This window comes from Podarcis bocagei, assembly GCF_964188305.1.
Source record: "Podarcis bocagei genome assembly, chromosome: 12".
Classification (NCBI taxonomy): domain Eukaryota; kingdom Metazoa; phylum Chordata; class Lepidosauria; order Squamata; family Lacertidae; genus Podarcis; species Podarcis bocagei.
In genome coordinates, this window is record NC_138137.1 from 17,159,102 (window position 1) to 17,178,799 (window position 19,698).

Below are 19,698 nucleotides of genomic sequence, written 5' to 3' on the forward strand. Positions count from 1 at the left end.
CCTTGATGATTAAACCGTATTTAATACATTCTTTGAAGGAAGGCAGAAAATGATATTATGAAAAGAACCAGTGCCCTTTCATGAAAGAATTTAGCACAGCTGGTAGTTTCTACCCACTTGGGAGGAAGATTAGAACTGTAATTGAGGTAGTGTTCACACTGGGGGGAAATGACAATGCGCTGTAGATACTGCCCTCCCTCGCCCATTATGGTCTCTCTCTCCCCCCGCCCCCGCCAACTTTTATTAATCAGAAGTGTTCAGAAAGAACTGGCTATGTGCGGGAGGAAATGTGCTGCAGCTGCCATTGTTCCTTTACAAAATATTTCCAGCCAAAATGTTGATAGAGGACTCGGCTAGACTGGTGAAGAAAAAATGAATTATATGCGTTGTTTGTGCAATATACCGTTGTGCCTGCAGATGGCGATGTGGAGTCCCCCTTTTCTCTACCTGGTTTCCCTGTTTAAATCTACAACGCTTTAAACTGAAACGCTTCTTTGATGTGTCTAGATCCAGCCAGAGAGGGGAATTTCATTCTTTAATTCTTGTGTGTGTGGGTGGGGTTTTTAGTACATGCATGTATACACACACGTTACTTGAAAGAATGGAATCCCACGCTGCAATTACGGGTGAATGAAAGACCTGGAATAAGTAAAAGGTCAACCTTTGTGTTCCTATAGAGAAATATTAAATGAGGTTGGCAGTTAATGACATTTAATGAGATTGGCAGGCCAGGCTGATTATTAAGATCATGGGTGAGGTGGAATTTGCCCTCTTCCTATATTGACTCTTGTATATGTACAAAATGAGTAGATTTGCCAACTTTCTTCGTACGCAACTTGAAAACTTTAAATTGTTTCTCTCCTTTAGCCGGAGTATGCAAATATTTGCTTCTGGTACATTCCACCTAGTCTGAGAAACATGGAAAAGGGGCAGGAGTTCTGGGAGAAGCTCAATCGTGTGAGTACCGTATTTTGTTCATGGGATTTCTGATATTGTGCTTTAAGCAGTTGTGTGCAGCACTAGTTTTCTAGAGAAAGAGGTTCCGGAACTCTCCATGAACACCTCCCTTGTTCTCTTATAATGGCAATGTCGCCCACCTGAGAGGTGCCAGAACTGAGTTCCGGCGAGTTCCAGCTGAAAGAAGAAGAAGAAGAGTTTGGATTTGATATCCCACTTTATCACTACCCGAAGGAGTCTCAAAGCGGCTAACATTCTCCTTTCCCTTCCTCCCCCACAACAAACACTCTGAGGTGAGTGGGGCTGAGAGACTTCAGAGAAGTGTGACTAGCCCAAGGTCACCCAGCAGCTGCATGTGGAGGAGCGGAGACACGAACCCAGTTCACCAGATTACGAGTCTTTCGCTCTTAACCACTCAGCAGGTGGTGCTTTTCCCAGTATGCAGTGTGTTGATAATAACTTGATCTGTTGGATTTCTGCTTGTCCTCTAGCTCTTAAAGGCATAGGAGCCCTATCAGGAGGGAAGAAGTTGGCAATCACAGTTCTGTACACTGGTTGTTCCTGATACGCATTGGAATAAAAGTGAAACCTGCTTTTGCCATGTGCTCACAAGCTGGTTCACCTTCAGAGTGTTATTTTGAACCTAGATAGGTATCTGCAGGATTCTAAAGTTTGCCGTGATCTCAGTTTAGACAAGGCTAATTAAGTTTCCCCCTTAATATAATAGATGCAGACATTATACAAGCCTTCCGCTTGCTATCAAAGCTGCTAACAGATGGCAGACCTGAGCGAAGATGAACAACTGTGCCTGCATCCATTGTCTAGACAGAGCATTCATTACCTGTTTTAGACATTTAACATTGTCCTTGGAACTTGCTCTGCATTATCAATGGATAATACGAGGGGGTGGCGGGGGAAAGCTTAAGTCTGAAATCCCAGCCCCACTTACCTGTGAGTAAGCCCCATTAAATTCAATAGGACTTGACTTATTAGTAAGCATGGTTAGGTGGTACAGCCTGTAATTGGAATTAGAAATCAGAATGGGGTAGAATTCATAGCAAAGGGTTTTTTTGCTAGCCTTTATAAATGATAGAAAATGCCTGAGCTTGAGGAAAGGAGGGGGGACATTTAGTAACTGGTTCTTTTGATAAAAGGTGTTGAACATCAAGTTAATTGAAGAAAAAAAATTGCAATAAGCAGGATACGGAATAGCTTATACTGCTTACTGTGCCTTGTTTCAGCCACCCCTCTTCCTGCTATCTTTAATATTTGCTGTATAAAAGGTAAAGGGACCCCTGACCATTAGTTCCAGTCGTGACCGACTCTGGGGTTGCGGCACTCATCTCGCTTTATTGGCAGAGGGAGCCGGCGTACTGCTTCCGGGTCATGTGGCCAGCATGACTAAGCCACTTCTGGCGAACCAGAGCAGCGCGTGGAAACACCGTTTACCTTTCCGCCAGAGCGGTGCCTATTTATCTACTTGCACTTTGACGTGCTTTTAAACTGCTAGGTTGGCAGGAGCAGGGACTGAGCAACGGGAGCTCACCCCCTCGCAGGGATTCAAACTGCCGACCTTCTGATCGACAAGTCCTAGGCTCTATGGTTTAACCCACAGCGCCACCCGCGTCCCTCTTGTAATCCATATATCGTATTTATTTTCTTACAACGTATATTAAATCTGTTTCCTGTACACAGCACAACCCGCGTCCCTATTTGCGATGTAAGCACTTGGAATATAAAGCCAAAGTGGAAGGAGAACAACGTAGCTGAAATTCAACAGCAGAGCACATGTGTAGTTAATTCTGGTCCTGTATTACTGGATATTAGATTCTGCTGTGGCTGGATTAATCTCTCATTATCACTTACTGTGGGTCATGCTGGCTAGGACAGGTGGGAGTGGATATCACTCACAACAACAGCTTGAAGGACTAAAGATGTAAAAGGAATCCATTGAGAATGGATTATCAAGTGAATTTCCTTCAGGCTGCCCATTCACCCCCTGTTGCAGCTTTTGAATGTAGGTCTGTACAATTAAGGTTACTTTTTACCATGAACACATTATGTGTAAATTGATACATAAATGGCTTTGCAATATACATTATTTACATATTAATTGATGTGTATAGGTGCTGCTCTGCTGTTCTTGTTTCTGAAGTGTTATTTAAAGGCAACCTTTATACACTAATACTCCAATCCTAGCCATGTCTACTCAGAATCAAATCCTATTGAATTCAGTGAGACATGCACCTAGGTAAATGGGATTAGGACTTCAGACTTAATCTACTACCTGTTGTAAAGTTTTCTTAAAATGATGGAATGCATTGCTTATCATTGTTCGTTTCACATGGAAAGAAGTGATCTCTGTTGCTGCTTGTGGATTTTATCTGTACTCCTCAATTAAAGTCCTAGCTTCTTTGTCAAAGTGGGGAGAACCAACTGGATTTGACTGCCTGTTTTTTTTGGCTACCCTGAGGCCAAGATGGATGAGCCTATTCCCTGTCTCCCTCTTGATATCATACAGAGCAAATCTGTACAATTTGCAGCTTCACATTTAACTTAAACTGGCTGTCTCAGGTTGATTCAAAAGGAACCAATAATTTTATGAATGTCTAATCCCAGTAGATGGTTTGGTTCCCTTAAAAGATGTTAAGTGCTTAAAGCACTGATTCATACACTTGAGCTCAGCGCGTCTATTATATATGTTGGTTTACCTTATGAAATAAATATGGTGACTATGATAAAGCCTAGATGTAATCAGTATTTGCCCTTAAGAGCTTATGCCACTTGTAATTAGCTGTGAGCAATTAGATGACTGCAATCGTGAATCCCTTTGCTAAACAGGGCTCATTGAATAAGCGTGATTATGCAGGTGTAAGAAACAAGGAAAGCATTTCTGTCTGTGCAAAACTATAACCTGGCAAATGGAAACCCAATGTTACAAACAGCTAGCAGTTTATAGATATGAAAGTAATTTTTGCTAACCTTATGATGAAAACTACTGTTGAATTGAAACTTCTGTAGCTTTGTAGATAGTGGGATAAACCTTGAACTGCTTTTGCTAGTACTGTACATGCCCCCTGGTGGAATTTTCTCTTCTTCTCACTTACAAGAATTATGCAATTAAACCCAACAGGAAGGGAAGTTTGTGACCTATAGAGAGCTATAAAGATGGTGTTTTGCTCCGTGTCATGCATTTGTGGGTCTGGGGCTGAAATTCAAACATTACTTTCTTTCATCCGTGAAATGCTATCAACTTGAAATATGTGCTTTCATACACTTTACGAAGACAAATCCTGCACAATGGAGATGGATTGTAGAAGTGACTCAGCCCCATATAAATTGCCATTAGAGTGTGTGACCCGTTCCTGTCTTTGGCCTGAAGACCAGTGTTTTGTGAAATATACTGTGTGTTGAGTTATTTCAGTACAGTGGTACCTCGGATTAAGTACTTAATTCGTTCTGGAGGTCCGTTCTTAACCTGAAACTGTTCTTAACCTGAAGCACCACTTTAGCTAATGGGGCCTCCTGCTGCCGCTGTACCGCTGCTGCATGATTTCTGTTCTCATCCTGAAGCAAAGTTCTTAACCCGAGGTACTATTTCTGGGTTAGCGGAGTCTGTAACCTGAAGTGTATGTAACCTGAAGCATATGTAACCTGAGGTACCACTGTGCAGTGGAACTTTGTGTTACATACCACCCTCCTTACGACTGCTTCAGGTTACGAGCTCCGCTAACCCGGAAGTAGATGCTCCCGGTTGCGAACTTTGCCCCGGGATGCGAGCAGAAGTCGCGTGCTGGCGGCGCGGCAGCAGCGGGAGGCGCCATTAGCGAAAGTGCGCCTCATGTTAAGAACGGTTTGAGGTTACAAACGGACCTCCAGAATGAATTAAGTTCGTAACCGGAGGTACCACTGTACAGATCTAGGTGCCTCAGAAAGACCACACATGCTGTGAGAGTTCATTCCTATATTGCTCTATCTGTATATGATAAAAAAAATTTCGAGAGTTCTGCCGTACTTTTACCAAGGAACAGGTTGGGATTCTGCTGACAGAGACCAGCTTGATTATCAATGAGTAGGGGGCAGTTTTTGTCTCCTCCCCAACAATGTCCCTAAGGGGACTTCTCTACTTTGCCCCATCAAAAAGAAAAGCAAAACATTCACTGATGTTCTAGAAAATAAAGTGCTTTACGTTGGGACACTTTTGTGAGGATGGTCAATTTGGCTTCCATCATCCACTAACACAAGGAGTCCCTTGTATGCTGACTACAGACATAACGAGGGGCTGGGATATATAATATAATTATTATGGAAATTAAGTCGTGGCTAGTAAGGAAGACCCAGGAGCTCACTCAAAGTATATTCCTGATTATTCCTTTGCAGGAACCGCTCCCCCCCAGTGCTTTGTGGGCAAAATTCACTTTTTCCTGCCGGTTGACAGGCACAAAATTTAAAAGCACCGTATTTTGCCTACAAATGTACACTCCTGTTTCTTCCTTTGCAGCAGCTGCAGCTTGAAGTTTCTTGTACCTGGTATATGTATTTGACATCAGGCATAGGAAAGGTGGCCGTCACTCGTCAAAAATGGCTCCCTAGACAGAGTCCCCATCAACCCCAGCCACCATGGCCAATTGTCAGCAAAGACACAAGTTGTAGTCCAGAACATCTGGGGGGAAGCAGGCTGGAGAAGACCAAGTTAGAAGGGAAGGGGAAAGTTGTGCATTTGCAGGGGGAGGCTGCTATTAATTGCTCAGTCTGTCATAGCAGCATTACCATTAACATGCAAAATTAAGCGTTCATTGTTAGAAGCCAGTTCATTATTGCTGCTTCATGAAAACAGAGCATCTTGCATTCTGACCTTAATTCTTAATACAGTAGTACCATGCATTTCAATGGGTCTGCAGTGAGTAGGACTAGCGTTGGCTACAACAACCCTTCGTTACCATATAAATGAAGCATGGAACCACTGCTGTTCTTTTACCAAAATGCCAGGGAAAATAAAACCAGAGGCAAGTGGCTTTCGCACCAACAGAAAGCAATCACTGTAATCCTGTCCGTGTGTTTCAGAATTGTTCCACTTCACCAGAGCCTAAAGCAGCTGCAGCTCAGGTTTTACAAAAATCAAAAAAGAAATTGCAAGGCACATAGTAGCCGTTGCTGGCAAAAAACCAATACATTGGTACCTTGGTTCTCAAACGTCTCAGTACTCAAACAACTTGGAACCCAAACACTGCAAACCTGGAAGTAAGTGTTCTGGTTTGTGAACTTTTTGCGGAAGCCGAACATGCTCCATTTTGAGTGTTACGCTGAGGTCTGCCTGCTATTTATTTTGCATTTTTGTAGCTCTTTTTCTGTTTGGTTTTTGTGACTGTGTGGAACCCAGTTCAGCTACTGATTGATTGATTGATTGTGTGACTGCAGTACATTGTTTATTGCTTACATTTTATGGATCAGTGGTCTCATTAGATAGCAAAATGCATGTTAAATTGTTGTTTTAGGGGTTGTTTTTAAAAGTCTGGAATGGATTAATCCGTTTTGCATTACTTTCTATGGGAAGCCCCTTGGTTTTGGAACGCTTTGGTTTTGGAACGGAAGTCCGGAATGGATTAAGCTTGAGAACCAAGGAACCACTGTATATATCCCAGCATATCTTTGAAAGAAGAAAGCCTTCTTCCTTCTACTTTCCTCATCACATAATTATCTTCTTAATTCCATCAGCTTTAAATGAGGGTGAACTGTTACAGGAAATATGCCCAAAAAAATTATTTTTATTTTTATTCAAATCACCCCATCTTTTAACAAAAAAAAGACAAACACACACACACAAAAAAACCACTTCATTTATCAAACCAGTCTTGACCAGTAGTGAACGAATAGGCCATCAGGGGGCACCAGTGCAACAGAAATGTATTTAAACTTCTAATTAGTGTGCATGTTGTTAATCTCTTCTTGGTGCAATCATGCAAATCTTAATCTAAAAGAAAAGTCTGCTCCAGTTTTTAATATATATTTTTAAACATCAGCATATTTCCCCTCTGGTGCATTTATAGGATGATCTGTTTGAGACAATTGTAGTATGTGCATATGTTTCTGAGAGAATGTCTAAATTGTAAGACTCCACTCTGGAGTTTGTGGGTGCTTCAAGGTAGATGCAAATATTGCAGTTCTTCCTTTTGTTTTGTCTTTGAAAAGGAAGACGAGTAGTTCTGCATGAAGGTTTCAGTAACTGTTTTCTTCTGAAGGGTGAGGAAGGAAGTCATGTCCCTCCTTCCACAGAGGGTTTTTTCAGTGCAACAGAAATGTATTTAAACTTCTAATTAGTGTGCATGTTGTTAATCTCTTCTTGGTGCAATCATGCAAATCTTAATCTAAAAGAAAAGTCTGCTCCAGTTTTTAATATATATTTTTAAACATCAGCATATTTCCCCTCTGGTGCATTTATAGGATGATCTGTTTTTCTGGGGAGCTAAGCTACTACCAGGGAATAACTCAGAGCTTGTTAGTATTGTCTTCCGCCTTCCATCAGGCAAATATCTGTTCTCCTTTCTTATATGAGACTTTATGTACTGGGTTATATTTTTTGGAGTATTCTGAGTCTTTAATTCGTATCTTCTTCTTTTTTTTAGAAAAAGAGAAAGACTGTTCAGTTGGATTTGCTTCCTAGTAAGGGTTCTTAGGAGTCAAGTGATGGGACACAAATCCCTGTGTAAGAATAGGTTTTTTAAGGATTGCTTTGGTAAAATAGGAAAGGTCTATTTATTGAAGCTGAGAAAAGTGCCTACAAATATTGGCTGTTAGCAGGTATAAATTCAGTGAGCGTATCATAAACTTCTCATTTTGCAGGAAAGATTGCCCAGGACATTAGTAAATTTGATCTGACTATAATTGAGTACAAGTATTATTTGTTGGAAAGTATAGTATTTACAAGATGGGGGCCAGCAGGATGACAGAAGTTGTTAAAAGAGGGTCAGAAAACATCAGGGCCTAATTTCGCCAAATGTGTGAGAACACATTAGTGGGCTATAAAGGAAAAAAATTAGTCTCTGAAGTCTTCTGTGAATGCAAAGGAGGCTGCCCAGTGCATATTTACATTCATTGCTAATCTGGCATTGAGTTCTTCCTACCATGCTCTCCCAAAGAGGGCTAATTCTGTTGTCTTTGTATCGGAGTGGCTGGATTATTCACTCACTCCCGACTTAGTGATGTAACAGAATTTCTTGGATTTAAGGGAGCCTGCTCACTGTGTCTCTGCACTCCATTGCAGAGAGGTTGTCCCTGGGCTTTCCCCCCCTTCCTTCAAAGCAGAAGACATATCCAGAACAGTGACTCATTCAGAGATACAAAGGAGGGCTTCGTGGGTCGACATTTCTTACTACTGCATAAGTTAAAAGTCAATATGCACCTAATATTAATTCAGAAAAAAGTGCTGACTGAAGGTATCCTCACCCCATTCACTGTTAGGCTGCATGATAAAGTAACAATGCTTTAGAAAACATTAGCAAATTGGATAGTTTTGTAAAATTAAACAGGAGAGGGTGTCGCTCTGTTATTTCCCTGCCTGCTTGTTAAACAGAACTTTAATCTGAAGATGCCTTCACAGTAGTAGTCACTGAAGTTTTCTTTTATTTATTTATTAAGGTTTGTAGATGTATTTCCACATAGCAATTATATACAGTGGTGCCTCGCAAGATGAAATTAATCCGTTCCGCGAGCCTCTTCGTCTAGCGGTTTTTTCGCCTTGCGAAGCAACCCTATTAGCGGATTAGCGCTATTAGCGGTTTAGCGGCTATTAAAGGCTTAGCGGCTATTAAAGGCTTAGTGGCTATTAAAGGCTTAGCGGATTAGCGGCTATTAAAGGCTTAGCGGATTAGCGGCTAAAAGGCTATTAGCGGCTTAGAAAAAGGGGGGGAAAGCAAAAAAAAATCGGAACACTTGCAAGACGTTTTCGTCTTGCAAAGCAAGCCCATAGGGAAATTCGTCTTGCGAAGCAGCTCAAAAACGGAAAACCCTTTCGTCTAGCGGGTTTTCCGTCTTGCGAGGCATTCGTCTTGCGGGGCACCACTGTATGTCCAATATTATTGGGTAGGATGCAGTGCTTTTTTCAGGGGGGCACAGGGGTACATATACCCCATTTTGTAAATCTTTGTACTTTTGTCCATTTACTGTATTTATTTTCCCCGATTTGAACTATAAAATGGTGATTTTCTTGAGTCAAAATGAGAGTACCCCTAAACATTTTTTAAAAGAAAAAAAAGCACTGGTAGGATGACTTCATGTACTTAAGCAAGGGCAGATCCTAAAGAGAGATCCTGAAGAACCTAAGTTTTACCATTAAAAGGATAATATAGGCAAACTTTGAGGATGTACTGGGATGCAGCGTACCCATTTCTAACTAGGTATTTCTATACAAATCCATCATTTTCCAAATTGTGGAAATAACATTAGCCAGCATAGCCTTTTTAGACTTGGGGGGAAAAAGCCAAGTAAAGCCCTAGAGCATGGGTAGGCAAACTAAGGCCCACCTTCTAAATCCAGCCTGCAGATGGTCTGGGAATCAGTGTGTTTTTACATGAGTAGAATGTGTCCTTTTATTTAAAATACATCTCTGGGTTATTTGTGGGGCCTGCCTGGTGTTCTTACGGGAGTAGAATGTGTGCTTTTATTTAAGATGCACCTCTGGGTTATTTGTGGGGCATAGGAATTCGTTCATTTTCCCCACCCCCATATAGTCCTGCCCCCCACAAGATCTGAGGGACAGTGGACCGACCCCCTGCTTGAAAGTTTGCTGATCCCTGCCCTAGAGAGCTAGTTGCCTTCTCCTTCAACATACAGACACATAGTTTGCTTATTGATCTCTCCATCACACCTGATCAGCCACCCCCTCAACTGCAAAATTTTGCAGAAGGGTTTTTGTTTTTGCATGAAAAAGAATGTTATAAAACACAAGAGCTGACATACTCAGATTTTTTTAAAAATAAAATAAATTCACCTTGTCGTCTATGAATGAAAGCTTACTCATTTTTGGACCACCGTGTTTGGAGTAACAAGCCCTGAAATGTCCAGGAGCATGCCACAGAATCAAAGCAAGATTTACAGGAATGATATTTTCCTGAAAGGAAGAAAGAGGGAGAATATATAATTGATTGAATAAGGGGTTAATAGCTGTCACCCATGAATAGTCTCCAAATGGTATTTGAAAAAGTAGGAAAAGAGGTGCAAGTCCTGTATATCTGAAGAACTATAATGTTATTTACATAATGGCTTGTGTTCATTTAATGGCCTTGGCTTGTATTGTTTGAAGTCCATTGTATTCTTCTGCTGCCTCGTCTATGTCTCTATCAATAATTGCTTTTACTTTTGCTAAATTGTGTTCCTGTGATTTTGTCTTCTGTTACCCAAAATATCTTGGACATCTGATACTTGAAGATACTGGCTTTCACATTTAAAACATCCAGTCTTTCAAGGGAGCCGGCTGCACGTGCTGAAAAATTATCCCAATCCTGTTGTAGAGATGACAGTCCATTGTGAAATTATCTCCGCCATGTGCGCAGTTCCTTAATTCACTCGCTAGATGGAGATCAAAAGCAACATAAATGATATCCCCCTCCTCTTTTCCTTCAGTCACCCAGCAGAAAATGAAAACGTATCGACTACCTCCTTTGCCAAGCATTTAAACTTTTTCTTTCCACTTCCAGAAAGATTAATCTTTTTTTCCACAATCCTTTTGGCGATTAAGCTAGGAAGGGAAGGTTTGGAGGGATGGTGAACTGTTAAATCGTTACATGCTATTGTTACAGCAATTATCGTGCTGTTTATTTTACAGCATAAAGGAAGCCATTTCTCTCCCTATCATTATCAGCTGACCATAATAAAGTGACCCATAACTGCGGGGTAAAATTAGATTGTTATTCTTGTAACAGAGGAATTAATCTATAGCAGCAAGGCCAAACTATCCTGGAAGCTCTGAGTGGTTCCCAAGGCAGTTAAGAGAGCAACTCTTCGTTGGCTTATCTCCTTTTACAAGGTTCTCTATCTTTCTCTTGTCAGAACCTGGAACCAAGGATATGGAAGCAGCAAAACCTGGGCAGAAAAGTTTTATAGTTGTTGCAGTAGCAGCCTGGGCTATGGGGAGATGGACAGTCTTGGGGTAGCGTGATTCTCAGATACATGAAGATAAAGGTAAAGGGACCCCTGACCATTAGGTCCAGTCATGGCCGACTCTGGGATTGCGGTGCTCATCTCACTTTATTGGCTGAGGGAGCCAGGGTACAGCTTCCGGGTCATGTGGCCAGCATGACTAAGCCGCTTCTGGCGAACCAGAGCAGCGCACGGAAACGCCGTTTACCTTCCCGCCGGAGCAGCACCTATTTATCTACTTGCACTTTGACGTGTTTCCAAACTGCTGGGTTGGCAGGAGCAGGGACCGAGCAACGGGAGCTCACCCCGTCGTGGGGAATCGAACTGCCAATCTTCTGATCGACAAGTCCTAGTCTCTGTGGTTTAACCCACAGCGCCACCCGCGTCCCTAATACATGAAGATATTATGTAAATACCTCCTTAGCTGTCAGAATTCCCGAATTATAACTACATATGTGAAAAGCAATTTGCCCTGTCTTTGGCTAACTTTCCTTGCTTAGTTGTAGGCTTGCTGTGGAGGAACTGTTGTAGAAAACGTAGGAAGAGCTGCTTTTTCATATAATTGTGGAGTTGGAAGGAACCACGAGGGTCATCTAGTCCAACCCCTGCTTTTCGCCAGGCATCCTTCCCTGGGTTCAAGGGTTGAACCGGACACCTTCTGCATGCAAAGCAGATGTCCACCACTGAGCTATGGCCTTTCCTCAATCTGTGTTAAAACAGATAACCAAAAGTGGTCCTTTATGCAACTCACCTAGCAATAGATTCCTCTGCTCATTTCATCCGTCAGGGGACTTCAAAATTAGATGGTCGCTGGCTTGGGTTTGTACTTGATACCAGTTGGGTAATAATATACATTAGCAGTAAGACAATTATGGGCTACCCTTTTTGGCCAGAAGCAGTGCTGATTTGCCAAGATGAATTTTTGAATCTAAATGATTCTGGGAACTTTGCATTGCATTTTAACTTACTACATTTGGATTATCTTGTTGTGGGGTTTTTTTGTGAGTCACATTGTACTGGCCATTGCGCACAAACAATAAAAATCTGTCTGGCTGACTCATAAACTTTATATGGTAATATTTCACAGGAACTCTTCACAGTTCCAGAGTGTTGGTTCCAACACTTTGAAAGCTGCCAAAGCTAAACAAATGTTTAAGTAGTAGTGGTAGTATCAGTCACTGGAACTGTTACAGAAAATAATATATATATATTTTTCCTGCTGGAAAAGATGAGAAAATGAAATGGAGCAGCTTTACAATGTAGCTATTTATTTCATATTGACTGTAGGTCATAAAAAAACAAACAGGTTTTTATATACTTGGAAACACCAGCCCAACATGTCTTCACAGCACATGTAACGTGGAGCTCAGCAGGGCAACATTTTTTTAAAAAACTTTTTTTTAATTCAAAATTAAAACAAAACATATTACCCAGAAATATATCATCCTTATTCCCACCCCCATTTTTTCCTCCCTCCTCCCACCCTCCACACAAAACCCACCCACCCCCACCTCTCGACTTCCCTCAGTTCCAGTCTTTGATTTCTCTAAGAATGCTGTTTTCTGCATGTTACACAGTTGTATAGATCCTCAAACTGTTTAGCTGAGTATCATCAATAAAAAAAGTTTGTGAATGTTTATTCAAAGCCAGCCAAGGAGTCCAGTTCGCTTTGTTGCGTCTCCAGATACTTTGTAAAGGGTTCCCATTCATCTTTAAAGTCACAGTTATCCTTGTCCCGTAGCTTATGTGTCAATTTTGCCAGTTCTGCATAGTCCATCAATTTTTCTTGCCATGATTCTTTAGCTGGGGTTTCTTCAGTCTTCCATCCTTGTGCTACCAGAACTCTCGCGGCCGTTGTCGCATACATGAAGATGTTTTTGAGCTTTTTTGGCAGGTCTTTCCCTACAATCCCTAACAAAAATGCTTCAGGTTTTTTAACAAATGTTAAATGGAACATTTTCTTCAATTCATTGTATATCATTTCCCAAAAAATTTTAATTACAATCCCACTTCATATGGTAAAATGTCCCTTCTTTTTCCTTACACTTCCAACATATATTTGAACTAGTTTTGTACATTTTCCCTAACTGCACTTGGTGTCGTGTACCATCTGTACATCATCTTCATGTAATTCTCCTTCAGTAGGGAACAATCTGTAAATTTTAAATTGGTTTTCCATAATTTTTCCCAGTCTTCCATCATAATGTTGTGACCTACATCTTGTGCCCATTTAATCATAACTGATTTTACCTCTTCATCTTTCGTCTCCCATTCTAATAATATGCGGCCTTCAGTAATTTCACTTTCCCTTCGATCACTTCCGTTTGAAACCTAGATCTTGTGTAACTGAATCCTTTCTTGCTGTCTTCTTTATGTGTTTCATATAGTTGTCGGTAATGCAACCAACTTTTAACCAATAATTAATACAGTGGCAGGGCACAACTGCAACAGGAGTAATGGAATAATTTTATGCAATAATCTTGACAATGGAGATCTCAAAACATCATTGACTGATGTGTTCTGTGCAGCAGAGCATCACTATGCTATCGGAGGAGCATTTCGCCTCTTTCACACCCGCCTTTGCTAACAGCAGTATTTTAATAATAATAATAATAATAATAATAATAATAATAATAATAATAATAATAATAATTAATTAATTAATTAATTAATAATTTATTTATACCCCACCCATCTGGCTGGGTTTCTGCAGCCACTCTGGGCGGCTTCCAGCAAAATATTAAAAATACATTAAAACATCAGATATTAAAAGCTTCCCTAAACAGGGCTGCCTTCAGATGTCTTATAAAAGTCAGATAGTTGTTTATTTCCTTGACATCTGATGGGAGGGCGTTCCACAGGGCAGGTGCCACTACCAAGAAGGCTCTCTGTCTGGTTCCCTGTAACCTCACATCTCGCAGTGAGGGAACCACCAGAAAGCCCTCGGAGCTGGACCTCAGTGTCCAGGCAGTATTTTACTCCCATATTGTCTTCAGAAGGAGAATACGTCACTCCAGCACTGTTCACCTTTGAGCGAAGAGCAGCTATCCCTTGTTATAAGAGAACTTGGCTCATACTGTTCTCCCCTATCATAGGTGCCCAGGAAAGCCAAGGCAATTTCACTTTACCACTGAACCACTTGTATTGTCCAAAATAGCAAGGGAGGTCACAGTACTTTCGTCTCAAAATAATGTGGACCTCTGAGGACACGATTCTGCACCTGTATGTATGTACAGCTGTGGCACCCGTAATGGAACCGGGCATGCTAAATACAGCCACCGGTTTGCTAAAAGACACACAAGAAAGTCATAAGAAGACTGTGGCACATTGTGGCACGAGAGGCCACTGGAATGGAAGCCATAATGAATGGCCAGGGCAACTCCAAACTCCAGAGCCAGGCAAGGAATTTCAATTCTTCATCTGAAGCTTTGACAAACTTATTCTACATATCAAAGTCCCATGTACTGGGCAGACTCTCGGACTGTATTATTATAGATGGTAAAAGGTGTCCAACATAATGGCCCTGGAAAGGCTTTTGTAAGCCATTAAGCCCGATACCTTTTAGGTTTCTGAATTTCTGAAACATGGAAGAACAAGCAGAATTAAACACCTTTCTTTGCTGTTACCTCTCTCTGCCATGTCATCCATTTCACCCCTGTCAAAACCCTAGTGATAGCATAGCTGCTATATTAAGGCATGGCTTTCTGCATCAGAATTACACAAAACTGTCAGAACGTTATGAACAGCTAGCTTAAAAAAAGAAAGAAAGAGTGAGCCTAACGTTCATTCTAGGTGTGAAAGTAAACTAAAATAATTTAGGGCGAAGCTAGCTGCTACTTGTACATTAGCGATATCTGCTGCCGTCAGGGAATGCACCCAGACTGCTAAGCAGTAGAGAAGATTAATATGCCATCGCCCTAATTCAGTTTGGAATGCATCTGATGGTGTAAAAGAATAACGCTTCTGATTCCCAGGTATTTCCATAAAAGTAATAATGCAGCAATGTAAAACTGAATGTGTATACAGTATAATAAGATGTAAGGAATTGTGCTTGCTTGTGACAACTGTTTGGTATGTATCCTGGAGTCATGGGAGCAGGAGACTGTATTGTAACCACAGTATCTCAAAGAAAGGAAACATTTGGTTTCAGGTCCAGAGACCGAAGTCATTTCTCATTATTTTATTTTTAACACCATTCTAATTCTCAACGTGTGCTTATAGATGCCTGCATTCTTAACTTTCCACATCTGTCATGTTAATGCTATATTCTTCTCAGATATAAGGAAAAGCTAAACCCACAAAGTATAAATACAGTTAGTTTCAGAAATGCAAGTGATGTCATTTAAAAAAACAGCAACAACACTTTAACATTTTGATATATTGAATATTATTAGATTTAATAATCAGGACTACGGTAATTGCGACTTGCGTTGTGGTAATGAATATTGACACATGACTCACAAGTGTACTGAATTTAATTAACACTAATAGAACGGATTGAATAATAGGAGGATTAACATCTGTTAGAGAGCCAAAACAGCGAGATTTATAGCTCTTTGAATAAATATTGGCCTCTAGAATATGAGGTCAATAAATCTTATGTCTGACCTTCTCTTAAACTGGCACCTGAATCCATATAGAGGACTCTGTAAGTGTTTGTGAAGTTCAGCTGCCCACCTCCTTTACTTTCTCCCTGTTTGAAAAATCAGTGAGAAGATTAGGAGTCTTCTTACTGATTACAAAACGGAAGCATCCTAGTCCTTTCCTTCAAAAGTCAGGTTTTGTGATTACTAAATTGACAGGGCGGAAATCAGCATAAAGAAACATTATTAAAAATGACCCTACTCAGATGTGACACTAAACCATGGTCTTCATCTCCATTTCCCTTCTTTCCACCACCTCATATGTGGTGATTAAAGAGTTCCCAATCCTAGTTTAGGAGCAAACCATAGTTTGCTGTTTCATCCAAACTTATGTGTGCAATAATTTGCCTGCAAACCGATTGTTATGTACTGAGTTGAATAGGATCCAAAATGCAGCAGTCTGATTGGTCCTAGAGCAATAGGATTCAGAATGCAGCAGTCTGGTCCTAGAACAATAGGATCCAGAATGCAGCAGTCTGATTGGTCCACAGGAGCCACCCAATCCAACTCCAGGTGGAAATGAATCCACAACCTGATTGGCCTACATGCAAGGGGAGCCTGAGGCTCATGACTATAATTCTAAATCTTGATTTCATGTGATACCAGCACCCAATATTATTATGGTTACTAATTTGTTCTTTAATTCGCTGTAGATAGCTTGCACTCCTCTCCAGCAAATAGACTGGCATGGGATTCTGGGCTAGCTGTGCTCTAAATCACCATGTTTTGGGGGACCTTCCACTGTAATAGTGGAAATAGTTTGCGAGACACTTCAGCTCAGTTGTAATTTTTCTGTGTTTCTCGACTCCTCCTACCCCCTAAGCTGGCTCTCCACTGGTTTTGAGACTTTTGTATTAAGCAGCGTATTAAAATGTGACATGTGGAAACCACTAAATACACAGCTGGAAAACACTGTTTGAAAATTGGCTCTGAATAAAGCTCACAGCATTTTATTAATTTTGCTATAAAGAGCAGCATCTATAAAGAGGGAGCACGTAATGTGGCAGATTGTGACCCTGTGCTCACTTTTTTAAGCATTGGTTGTGGTTACAATAAGGCTGAAAATTCTTCATGGTGCATCCACCACAACAAATTATTACAGCATGATTTGTTTCTGATTGTGAATACGCCAGCAAAACATTCCGCAGTAGTTAAAACATTTTTTTTAAAAAAAATAATAATTTTATGGACCATAAATAATAACCATAGGTAAAGGTAAAGGGAACCCTGACCATCAGGTCCAGTTGCGGACGACTCTGGGGTCTCGCTTTATTGGCCGAGGGAGCCGGCGTACAGCTTCCGGGTCATGTGGCCAGCATGACTAAGCCGCTTCTGGCGAACCAGAGCAGTGCACGGAAACGCTGTTTACCTTCCCACCAGAGCGGTACCTATTTATCTACTTGCACTTTGACATGCTTTCGAACTTCTAGGTGGGCAGGAGCAGGGACCAGGCAATGGGAACTCAGCCCGTCACAGAGATTTGAACCGCCTACCTTCTAATCAGCAAGCCCTAGGCTCTCTGGTTTAGACCACAGCGCCACCTGCGCCCCTAATAACCATGTTCCAAACAAAAAATTCAGGACCCATATTGTCATCACTGTGTGTCCTCCCCCCTCATTTGTTTTCAAAGTCATTTGTAAAATGCAATAATAATAATAAAGATGTCCTTTTACATTAGCAGATATCTAAAGCCCCTGCAAACTGTTTCCACTGTTAATTCCCTTGGGCTTTCTGGAAAAAGTGAAGAGACTCTAGATTTAAAATTTCTGAATTAATGTGCTGTAAGGTGAACTCTTAACTCTGCTTAAAATATTAATCAGTAATTAATCAATGGTGAAAGCTTATTGCTATTCATTTTTAATTATAATATTTGGATTGGGATGCTCTCACATAACAAAGGTTACTACTCTTTTGCGTTTTAGGGCAAGCATTAATTTTAAAGTTTTTATTGGAGCAGTTGTAAAATATTTAATGAGAACCATATAACTGCATTTAATAAAATTGTTTATTGGCAATATAGCTATAAAGAGAATTAGAATTCCAACGGGTGAACAGCTTTTGCCTTTTAGCAAAGAAAGAAAGAAAAAGAAAGAAATAGCAGAAATATTCTGTGGACATCGGATATGGTTATTTTCTCTTAATTTAGAACTGATTCTAATGTAACGTTTGGTATTCCCAGGAAGATTTTATTGGGAAAAAGTGGGAAAAGTTACGATGAGCTACACAGCTTTTCCAGGGCAAATCCTAAAAACACATTGCAGCTAGAATTATGAGACTGACATGAGACTATCCCAGGAAAATATGCATAGATAACCTCTCATTAAAAAAAAATGTGAATACCCCTGGGATCACTTAAAAAAGGCATATTGTGAGAAATACCTGTGTTAAAAACTATTTTGGATCTTAAGCTGCCAACAAACCATAGAATTGTAGAATTGCAGAGTTGGAAAGGAATCATCTAGTTAAAAGAGTCATCTAGTCGCCGTCCCCCCTGCAATGTAGAAATCACACTTAAATAAACCCTGAGAGATGGCTAACCAATCAGTTTAAAAGCGGGTCATTCCAATGAGGTCATGTCACCCTCCGTCTCGGATGTTGATGAAATTTGGTGTACACCCTTCCCTTGTGGCTGAAAGAAACCCCCTTAAATTTCCCCCCTCTATCTCACACGGTTTTACTTTTATAGCACTTCGAAGTTTCGTTAAATCTGCGTTGTCTGTCCAAGGGTCTCCCCATGGCACAAGATACGCTTAAGTACGTTTTAATTTTTTTCCTTCATAACCAATGATCAGATCTCTTTGAAAGTTTACACAGAGCTCAATAAAATGATGAGGATTTCGGCGGGGGGGGGGGATACACCAGCACTCAAAAGATTTTATAAATGCCTAAAAAAATTATAAATGCGCTTGTAGCCTAGTTTTTTTGGTGGAAAAACTAAGTTTAGAAAACCTGATTTACAACGTGTCAGATTGCTTACCAGGGCAAATCAGTTTGAGCATGTTGCACTGATCCTGGTCCAACTATGCTGTATGCCAGTTGTTTTCCAGGCCCAACCCAAAGTGCTGTTTCTGACCTATAAAGCCTTAAATGGCTCAGGAACACAATACCTCATGGACTGCCACCCCCTAACCTCTCCCCATATGAATCGGCTCAGACCCTGTGATCATCATCTAAGGCCTTTCTTTGTGTGCATCCTCCATGAGATGTATGGGGCAACACAAAAACAGGGCCTCTCCTGTGGTGGCTCCCCTTTGTGGAATGCTCTCCCCAGGGAGGCTCGCCTGGCGCCTTCATTACATATCTTTAGGCGCCAGGTGAAGACATTTCTCTTTAACCGGGCCTTTGACTGACTAACATTCTATGGTATTTTAAATGTGTTTGTGGAAGTGGGGGTTACTGGTTTGTTCTTGTTTTTATTCCTTATTGTTTTATTCCCTATTGTCTTGTTTTTATTCCCTATTTTGTATTCTCATTTTGTATTTTTATGCTGTGATCATAGTCCAACCCCCTGCAGTGCAGGAATCTCAACGAGTGGTCCCCCATCCAATTTGAAACCGTACCAGACCCAGCTTTGCAAATGTGCTAGCAGTTGTTTAGTCTTTTAGTAGTGTCCAACTCTTCGTGACCCCCTGGACCAGAGCACGCCAGGCACTCCTGTCTTCCACTGCCTCCCGCAGTTTGGTCAAACTCATGTTTGTAGCTTCAAGAACACTGTCCAACCATCTCGTCCTCTGTCGTCCCCTTCTCCTTGTGCCGTCCTGGATAGGTTTGATCTTCTTACAGTCCATGGGACTCTCAAGAGTCTCCTCCAGCACCATAATTCAAAAGCATCAATTCTTCGGCGATCAGCCTTCTTTATGGTCCAGCTCTCGCTTCCATACATCACTACTAGGAAAACCATAGCTTTAACTATACAGACCTTTGTCAGCAAGGTGATGTCTCTGCTTTTTAAGATGCTTTCTAG

General features: G+C 41.0%; 1 protein-coding gene across 3 annotated transcripts in view; it reads left to right on the forward strand.

Annotated features, from left to right (window-relative positions):
- The window catches only part of GADL1 (glutamate decarboxylase like 1), a 96,664-nt gene that overhangs the window by 64,171 nt on the left and 12,795 nt on the right, over positions 1–19,698 (forward strand). For all 3 annotated transcript variants that reach the window (XM_081164677.1, XM_081164676.1, XM_081164678.1), the window contains exon 14: positions 868–957. In XM_081164677.1, the coding sequence (XP_081020803.1) occupies positions 868–957 (90 nt within the window). The remainder of the gene's footprint in view (positions 1–867; positions 958–19,698) is intronic.